The sequence below is a fragment of the Oryx dammah genome, unplaced genomic scaffold (genome assembly GCF_014754425.2).
Source record: "Oryx dammah isolate SB20612 unplaced genomic scaffold, SCBI_Odam_1.1 HiC_scaffold_7, whole genome shotgun sequence".
In the NCBI taxonomy this organism is placed as follows: domain Eukaryota; kingdom Metazoa; phylum Chordata; class Mammalia; order Artiodactyla; family Bovidae; genus Oryx; species Oryx dammah.
In genome coordinates, this window is record NW_024070191.1 from 35,603,627 (window position 1) to 35,614,183 (window position 10,557).

The following is a 10,557-nucleotide window of genomic DNA, read 5'->3' on the forward strand; positions in this document are numbered from 1 at the left end:
CAATAATGTTTTCAAGAATTCTGTTACAGGTTATAGAAAAGTCAGGAGTTAAGTGCCTCACTACAGCCAATGAGGAAGAAAAAAGACAAACCTGTATTCTACTAAGCAGAGAGAACTGAAAACCAACACTGAACAACAGCCTTCTGGGGCAACTGCAGTCCCCTACTCCCTGGAGGAAAGGCAGCCTACAAGGCAAGCATGATAACCACCTCACACACGTGGACCCCCTCTTCTGCACAAAAGGTAAAAAGGAAGCAGCTGCCTTCTTTCATACACACAACAAGTTTTTTTAGGCTGCCTGATTGTCTTTCTACAGCAGTCACTTTCTCCTCTCAAAGTTTTCCAAGAACACTTTGCACCCACTGCAAAATTAAATGCTACACGCTCCTATAGTCTCCATGCTTAATTTCAACCCAAACCAAATAGTGCCATATTACTCTACCTAATTATTTTATAAGTAACTGTCCCCAATCGTAACTGTTATTTGCCACTCACTAGTCCATTTGCTAAGTTTTACAACAAAGTAAAAGTAATGCAGAGATGACCTGTTGGTCATAGAAACCGAAAAAGACAAACATGACCTGTTGTCTGTTGCCTTTCCTGTAAAGTCTGTTTCCTGGTACTACAAAATCAGGGCTTCCCTGGGAGCTCAGTGGTAAAGAATCCACCTGCCCATGCAGGAGACACAGGTTCCATCTCTGGGTTAGGAAGATCTGCTGGAGAAGGAGATGGCAACCCACTCCAGTATTCGAGCCCAACAAATCTCAAGGACAGAGGAGCCTGGCAGGCTACAGGCCATGGGAGTTGCAAAAGAGTTAAGACAGAGCAACTGAACAACAATTACAAAATCCAGAACCAAAATACTATGTGTACATAAGACTATACACTCCTAGGCCAACCATATTTATGCCTTTAATGAAAATCACTTCATTAATTGTTAATAATAGACAGGCTTGTCCCTCCCTATCTCAGTCTTAAATTTAAGTTCAAACCAACTACCCAAGTCACTCAATTATCATCCATGACTTTCTGAAAATCAGACCTAACTGCAAGTGAACATTTTTTTCGAAACTCAAGGAGTATTTTATCTCCCAGTTTTAGGGTAGTTTAACATGTTCTCATAATATTTAGCTAAAACAGAAGGAAACTTTCTAATCCCTCGTCAGTCTCCCGCCACCGAAACACCTGCTCAACTTTCCAAAGTCTTCAAATGCTGAGACAAGCGGATTTATGGATCTGTGGTTTACAAAAACCAACAAAATCCTCTACACCAGGGTTCATCCTATGGTTTCCATCAAAGAAGAGATTTCTAATCATGTTATTTTATACTCTTTCCTCTCTTAAAACTATAAAGCAGTACTACAGCATAATGAAAAAAGCACAGAACTGAGAAGGGCTTGATTACATCACCCAGATGTGATTTAACTTGCCGTGTGCCATTAAACAAAACTCATAAACCTCTCTGGACCTCAGCTTCTCTGTTTGTGAAATAAGATTATAATCATCCTTATCCAAGATGGCTACTGGCTCCAAATTTTACAAAATGCAGATGACTGTATTCTTTTTCTTCCTGAGAATTTATCCATACTTTGTAAGCATTATTCAAAACAAAAATAATATACTTTAATAAAAACATATTTAATTACAATTTATATAAAACATACAAAATATAAATAAATATATAATATAAAATATATCATAGTTGAAAAATACAACTTACTCAACATTATATAGCCAAACTTATTTTTTCACAGCAGGTCATTTTCTGTAATTGCTAGCAGTTAAAAACTATTTTGACCCAGAACGGCATTCTCCAAATCTAAATGCTACACTCCTATAATCTCCACGCTTAATTTCAACCCTAAACCAAATAGTGCCATGCTATGAACTGTTTCTTCACCTGTTCCCTAATGAAGCCAAAAGTATTTCTTTGGACTTGAATTTACAGAGTTATGTAAAGTGCTGATGAAAGCCATCTGTTGGGAACTTTGACATTCCTGTCAAAAGAAAAACCCAGAAGAAACAACCTAGATTTTCTTGGGAACCAGCTGCAGCTGCTGCTAAGTCGCTTCAGTCGTGTCCGATTCTGTGCGACCCCATAGACGGCAGCCCACCAGGCTCCTCTGTCCCTGGGATTCTCCAGGCAAGAACACTGGAGTGGGTTGCCATTTCCTTCTCCACTAGCTGCAGCTGAAGGAGTCCAAATCCTACCCCAGCTGGAGAAGCAGAAGGTGAAGTCGCTACAGGTTTAACTCACCTGCTGCAGACCCTGGGTGTGCTGACTCCACCCCTGAGCAGCCAGCTGATTCCCATACGTAACATTTATTTGATTCTTTAAAAAGTTTCAAAGCAGAGCATATAAAGTATTATCATTATAAGTTTAAAAAACATTTCTCAGTTCACCAGAAAAAAAATTTTTTAACCAGCAAACTTGGCAGCCTGATTCAGTCCTTTCACACAGCTAAGAACCAGGTCAGTGTAATTGTACTTTCACCAGTATTCTAAACAGCAAGAGAAAAAAATATCTGTGAAGGAGAGTCTTACAACTGCAAGAAGCCTGGAACAATACAATTTTTTTTTTCCGGACTCATTACACAGTTTCTGTTATCTATCTGCTTCATAGTATTAACATTGATACAATGTAAAAAAGTGCTGGCCCACAGTGTCTGGATGAACTGAATAAAGGACTGGCAGAAGAATAAGAAAAAAGATAATATATTTGGCATACATTTATCTTCCATTTGGTGTTTTATGAGATGCCATAATGAAAATCTGTATTATTAAATAGCTATTATATATACTATGCCTATAAAACTTAACCATGTAAAGTTCTTCTGAGACTTCAATAAGAAAGTACACGCTGAAGCACTCACAGCAGTGGCCAAGACATGGTCAGGCCTTAACAAATGTTACCTATTAATAGTTGCTATAAGCAACTGCTTCCAGTTCCTTGGCCTCCTGATACAGGGCAAAGAAAGAGGTTAGATCATCTAAGTCTCTACTCCCAAAGCAATCTGCTATAATGTCTGATGTCTTCCTTAACTTCTTCCATTTATTTCATCAATTTACAAGAAGCTAGCCCAAGAAAGAGCAAAGTGCTAGCAACCCCGCCTCAATGGTAAAGAATCCGCCTGCAATGCAGGAGACACAGGTTCAATCCCTGATCCAGCAACATCCCCTGGAGAAGGAAATGGCAACCCACTGCAGTATTCTTGCCTGGAAAATCCTATGGGCATAGGGCCCTGGCAGGCCACAGTCCATGAGGTCGCAATGAGTCTGACACGACTTAATGACTCAACAAGTGGCTGAGTATAGAAGTTTTGATCAGCAATGACTAAATCAAAGGTTGTTTTAGTGGCTCAAGCTTTCTCTCAGGGTATATCACGGACTGAAAACAACCAAAGCACACGAGCTCACAGGCCAACTTGAAGACCAAAAAATATCTGTACAACTGACTGTATTTAAATAAATACTATATCACAAACATACCTCTGCCTGAGTTATTTTTAATTTTGTTTTTAAATAAGAACAAGTCTGCTGAGACAAAGTCAATTTATATTAACCAAATTTATATTTAAGGCTTTCTTGGCGGCTCAGATGGTAAAGAATCTGCCTTCAATGCAGGAGACCTGCGTTCGATCTCTGGGTGGGGAAGATCCCCTGGAGAAAGGAATGACAACCCACTCCAGTACTCTTGCCTGTAGAATTTCATGGACAGAGAAGCTTGGTGGGCTACAATCCACTGGGTCGCAAAGAGTCCACGACTGAGCGACTAACATACATGCACACACATTTATATTTAACCCACCTCAATGACTTGTTAGAAACAAATTTTTATTTCTTGCCAGCTTCTCCTCAGGACCCTGCACATTTAAGGGTCATCAAAAAATGATATAAACAATGATGTAAGAAATGTACAATACTGTAATTACAATGTAATTATCTATAATGTAAGAAAATACAATTATTGAGATCAATCAGTTGCAAACTCGGTGACATCACAAAATCTACATTATTCATGCTGCTATATCCTTGCCATTACTTGAAAAAAAAAAAGTCAGCAACATATGGTTAGGATAATTTTCTCTAAAGTAATCCTTCTTCACTTAAAGACTGATACAGTTGTCATTATCCTCCATTCCTTCTCCCACAGGATTAGAATTAAAACTTGCATCTTAAAGAGTTTCCCAATAATTATACTATAAAATACACTTGCTTGAGTGCTCTCATAAGGATTTTAAATTGAGAACTTTCTTCACTTTTTACTACTAATTTATGTCATCTCAACTTTTCTGCAGCGTCTCGCTTTCTGGTACTTGCTATGTGTGTGCATGTTTTAAGTAGACAAGCATTCTGCCAAGCAGTAAACACACCCCTGAATTTAACAGCATGGACGATTACTATAAAGTATCATAGCAACAAAATATCTGAAAACATTACCAAGCTTACATTTATAAACAATTTTATCAGATCCACTATTCTAACACATAAAATGTGAAACAATTTTATGATTAAGGCCATTTCCAAATAGCTAAATCAAAACTCTCTTTCCTAACTCTCCTAACTTGAAAATATATTTCCATTCTAATCAGAATCTCTACATCAAAAATCAAAGTTCCCGTCAAAGCCTCATTTATGCTATGCACTTAAAATGCCAAGTTCCAGTTACACAGAATAGTTTGGACTCTACTAAGAGTTTACTGAATTTCAGTACAACTTATCTTAGAAGGGTAGCAATTTATCATTTAATCTTTTGGCTCCAAGTCACTCAGCTGGGTAATGACCTAAACAATAACACTGGTTGACAGTATCTTCTCTTCCCTTCCCAACTGGGATGCTTCAGCAAAATATAATTCTGTTTCACAACACTTGACAGATGAACAGTTTCCTCATCTGGCTGATCACCACAGGAGCAGTTTTCTGGATTAGTAATATGGAACGTAAGATAAAGATAGTCAACACTGTTCTGTGTGTTAAACGAACTCAGAAATTTGAAATGAAGGTGGAAATTATTCTTGAAAGGGAAATGGATCCTTCCAAGATTCAGTGTCCAAAGTAATTCTTTTAATGGACCATTCAAATCTCAGGTAATAATTAGCCTCACCCAGGAAACATCGTATTCTTTCTCAAGAGATTCACAGCACCTAATTGTTACACCAAAAAACAGCGACTGTAAAAACTAAAAGTTATATTTTGTGAACTAAAACAATGGTGTAAAAAAAGTTATTGCCCATTTCTATGCTGTCTGCCTTAATCCCCAACAGGACCTAAATCATAAATGCATTGTTCATGGTAGGCACCTAAACACTTACTGAATAAATAAAAGTAAATGAACAAATTTTCTTACAGTAATGTCTATTTCAAAAAAAAAAAAAAAGGAAATCTGCAAGCGGAAGTTCTTATTTAAGCTAGTTACACACACCACCTCCACCTATAGCCCATAATTCAAGGGAAAGCAACATTCTGTCCCAAACTAGAGCACTCTATTATAGCCACGCAACCGACCCCAAACTACAAATCAGAAGACTCCAGGGCCATCTGAAATGAAAATTAATACACACAGAAAAATAACTTTAAGGGAAAAAAAAAGTCACACAGACCAAACTATTTTTTAGTTATGGATCTCGGGTATACAAAAATAAATTATTCATAATCTTTATTTCTGCTCCATTCTTATTGCTGGTTTGAAATCAAATTGAGAATCCATTCCACAACAGAAAGAGAAGAAAGGGATGCAAGCAGTGACGGGGAGCTCGGGACATGTCCTCTTCCCTGTGCCTTGCAGTTAACACCAAGAACACTCACAGCTGTGCCCAAGAGCAGTGACAGGCATGACGCCGAATGACTCTCAGGGGGCAGCAGGCATCTCTGTGACAAAGACTCTGGAGCCAGGATGCCCACGGCCAACACCTCACCCTGTCTGTCACCTAACACCTCTGAGACTTGGACAAGTTACTGAAGCTCTTATGCCTCGATTTCTTCACCTGTGAGATAACAGCACCTATCTCATCGAGCTGTATGAGGATCACATGAGTTAACTTACGTGTGGCCGTAAAGTAATGCCTGGCGCACAGCATAAACAAATCATTAAGGTAAACAAACTCACCATCCACTACCACACCCTGAAGTTAGCACAGAAATTCCTCTTATAACATGGGTACAACTCTTCAATCACAGTATCTCCAGCTTCTCCTGTTTAACAGTGTGAAAACACACTTTAGCTCAAGCATCTTCACAAAAACTCTCAAAACTTTTTGTACACAGCCATCTCACTTTCAGAGCAAAGCAAAAACCACTCAGTTGCTGAAAAGTTAACATATAGCTCCTTCCAAAGGTTAACATCATAATTAAAAATAAAAAATTAAAAGTTAGAACTGATACAGAAAAAAATAAAGGGGAACTTGCTCAGGCTACTCCAGTCCCTGCACTCGATCTCTCAGCCACAGCCGAGCGGACGGGCAGGTACACTCGCCCTGCAGACACCAGTGCGGCCACTGCAGCTGCAAGCAGAGCGCCCGGCCCCCAGCAGGCGCTCAGTAACTATCTGCTGAATTAATAATTACTTGTATTATCAAATACAATCTGGATAATTTTTTAAAGAACACCTAGGTTCATAACAGCAACCAATCAATTCCAAATGGGAACTGACTGGACAGTTTTTTAAAAACGAACAAAGTAAATACAACAAAAGGAAGAAACATTATCTGTTCATAGGAGAAATAATTCCTTGCCCTGAAGTTCACTGCACTATGATTTTCAATGTGAGCTTTTCATACCTTTGGGGAAAGTCACGCAGAAAACTTAACCCCTCAAAATAAGACTCCTATTAAAAAAATATATATAACAGATCTCATCAACCCTAACTTTGTAGATAACTACCATAAACTGGCTTCCCAATCAGACCAGTACAAATACACAAAAATCTACTCAACAAAACTCAATTTTTCCACAGTCAGTTACTCTGGTTTACAATAGTGTATAATAAATAAGTTATGTAGCCAAAAAGATATTTCTAACCAAAGCAAACCAGCAGACCTCTACTGGATTAAATGTTTTTTTAATGCAAAGGTCTCTGGTCTAGCAGCAAAATAAGGACTGTTGGACTAGATGGTTTTCAAAAGTCCCTTTCAAAAGTACAACTTTAGGGTGATAAGACTCAGTTTTATCCTACACTGTATTATATCAACTACCTTTAAAAAAAGATACACACAACTGACATTTTATGTATGGCTAACATTTTTAAAAATTAAAATACCTAATTCAAGCGAGAGAAATTAAAGTACTCAGAAGTTCTAACAAGAATTTATAATACCCAATTCACAGATGTGACACTGATTTCATTCTAAACTATAAAGTATTTCCCATTTCCAGGCAGTAAACCTAGAGATCATTTGATAACAGTTGTTGAAATCAATTGTTCTATTTCATTTAACTTCAGCCATGGGATCAAGAAACAGTTCATACAATCCTTACAGCACTGAACTGCGGAATGAAGTATTTCAGTTCCTTGTCCACCTTGAATTTTCAATACACCCTTAATGAACGTTCCGATGGTACAGAACCATGTTATGAATGGGACTGCCTATTAATTCAAGACTCCATTAGAATCATTTTAAAGGTAATAACAGTTAAGATAATGCTTCTATTTCAAAGTCCACAGGAAAAACGGAACCCTAAAATAGATCTCTAAAACTTTGATCCAAAAAAACTGCTCATTTTCAATTGCTATTTAAACAACAATCTACTGGCGGGTTATTAATTGCAAGAATCTAGGTCAAACCTCAAATATTTTTAAATACATTCAATGTTATTAACTTTAGAATGTTAACATGCTAGAAATAGCCTCCACAGTCTTCAGTAAAATAAAGATGATGTTACTGGCGTTCGCTAAGGTGTGCAACAGCCTTAAAGTACAACCACTCCCCCACAGAACTACAACTCTGAGCACCTGAAATAAACTCACAGCTCTCACACCAGGTCAATGTGAAAAGGAGCTACTAACAACTCTCCTCATCCTGAATTTCTACTTAAGGGCCAAGGTTAACTGTTAAGAAGATACTTTCAGTTATACAAAATAACAGCATAAAACACAGCACAGTAAGATGCCTATGTGTGCCGACTCCCAACTCCCCAGAGCTTTAGCGACATGGACTACTGTACTTCCAACCCATGCAGCTACATCTGTCATAAGTAATGTTTAGGACTTCATCACATGCAAAAAAATAACACATAACCAAAAATTAGAATACAAACAGCAGAAATAAGAATTGCTAAATCTGCTTTGCCACTGCTTTGGTCAAGATAATCAGTTTCATTCCTGTCTAGTAAGAAAATGAAGAAAGGAAGAAGACAGGTTCTTAGAGTTTCCAGCATTTGGCTGCTCAGCAACTTCAGCAGGAAGGTATTATAAAAACTTTTACAGAACAGTTTTAAAGTTGCTTAATTCTAACTATGTTCTTTTAGGTGGAGCAATACTCTACACTTTGAAATCTTAGGCATCAAATATGTCAAAGTATTAGAACAGTCACACCTATTGAGTTCTCACATCTAGATCTCACCAATCAAAGCCAGGCAATGGTTATCCACAAAGGGCCCTGAACGCCGAATGTGACCTCTATTGAACATCCTAGAAACGTGGCTCTGTGGCATGCTGTATCCCCAGTCCTGGGAACACTGATATGCACGCCCCTCTTACCTTATCCTTTTCATGTGGAAGGAGTGACACTGGAGGTAAAGAGGACAGAGACTCAGAACTCTCTTTCCCATCCACATTGGCTGCTTTAGTGTTGAGCCGATAAAGAGGTCCATCTTTAAGGAGTCTGCCGTGGCCAACGGCGCGTTTAATAGCCAATCGTAACTGCTGGTGAAGGCCAGAGGCAGCACCGCCTCCAAATAATGCAGACACATCCTTCTGACCTTTCAAAAAACGTTCAATGCTTTTCAGAGTTGAGCCGCCGGACTCTGCCAAGCCCTCAACTGCCCTCTTGATCAGTTTATTCCAGTCTACATTTTGCTTATTATCCAATTTTCCATGGTTTCGAGGTTTAGGAAGTGCTATTCGCCCAGGATTATCAGGATCTTTATAGGAATTGAGTCCTTTATTTGAGACCTTCAAAATTGTTCCATCCTTGACACTCAACTCCAGTTGCTCTAAAACAGTTTTACGATCCAAGCCATGGGATGAAGACACTGCATTGCATATCCTTTCTTCTGAAGGCCGCTGTTTTTGCTTCTTCACTTTTTTGATGGCCTCCAAAATCCACTCCGTGTACAGCGGGTTGGCGAGTTTTACCATGGTGAAGGATTCTGTATATCCATAGAGTCGCTATCCCTTATCCTGATGCTGCGTAAGTTTCACACCGCGGAAAATACCATTCGCGGAGGCTGGGAACCAGTTAACCATAGCATACAAGTTTCCTGGCCTCAGTCCTTTCTCCTTTCAAGAAACAGAGGCCGCCCCACTTTTATTTTAGAAATGAAAACCTGTCATCTGAAAAGTCTTCAAACTTCCCAACCAACTTCTCAATAGCACCACATGTGGGTCTCTTCATAAAGGTGTAAAAACTCAAGAACATCTCATTCCCAGCAGAAAAATGTGCATCTTATGCCTGAAAAAGAATTAAAACAAAGTCAGTTTTCTATCAAGGTCCACTTTATAAATAAGTTGTAACTTATTATAAAAGCATCCTAGCCTTTAAAGCACTCCAACAGCAAGTGTTCACTGAGCACCTGTAAAAGTGTGAACATGTTTCTATTACTGTTCAAAACAATCATGTGTGCAAATCATTGGGATAACAAAGAAAAGGAAAAAAAGATGAATGATGAGGAAACAAGATGAGATGCACTCTAAATGACCTCAGGCTACAACTAACCGGAGGGTGCTGGATATTCTGCTCTGCACAATCTCTGCTCACCTGTCTATGAACTGAAACTCTTCCTTGACAGCTTTCCCCAACAAACTAATCAGAACTTCAACAAGTTACCTGAATTAGTACAAAGAATCCTGCAATGAAAGTAAGAGTGAATCTTTCATCTTTCAAAATTCCAGACATTTAGACTGGCTGAAAGCAGTCAATAAGAATGGCAAAAAACCACTGAGAAAATGTTTTAGCTATTTCATCTAGTAAAAGAAACAAAATTTACACACAGCACAGTTCATATTTTAAGTACAATATTACTATATACATTCCAAATGGAAACAAAATAACAATGAAAATAGTCAAGTGTGAAAAGTGTTTGAAGAATTTTAAAATAAGCCAGTTTCATTCAGATTTTAAGAATCACATGCTGTGATAGCTTCTCCTAGTAACATTCAATATATTGGAGAGAGTCCAACAACTGTCAAAATGTTCGCAACCAATCTACAGATAGAGAAACTAGAAATGAGCATGGCCTGGAAATTCCTAGGTTCAAACGTACACTTATTTACATATCAAATGTACAGTTCAGAGGGCTGAAATATACTGCCTGTGTGTAGACTAAAGAGAAGATCTCATGATTCAAGACTGTTGTCCTGAAGTGAACATTAATGAAAAAAAAAGACACACAAACATTATG

At 38.2% G+C, this 10,557-nt stretch overlaps 1 protein-coding gene across 1 annotated transcript in view; it reads right to left on the minus strand.

The window, feature by feature from the left end:
- KAT6A (lysine acetyltransferase 6A) overlaps positions 1–9,609 on the minus strand; it is a 101,451-nt gene extending 91,842 nt beyond the window's left edge. The window contains exon 1 of the mRNA XM_040242996.1: positions 8,696–9,609. Within this exon, the coding sequence (XP_040098930.1) occupies positions 8,696–9,295 (600 nt within the window). The 5' untranslated portion in view covers positions 9,296–9,609. The remainder of the gene's footprint in view (positions 1–8,695) is intronic.
- Between the last annotated feature and the right edge of the window lie 948 nt (positions 9,610–10,557).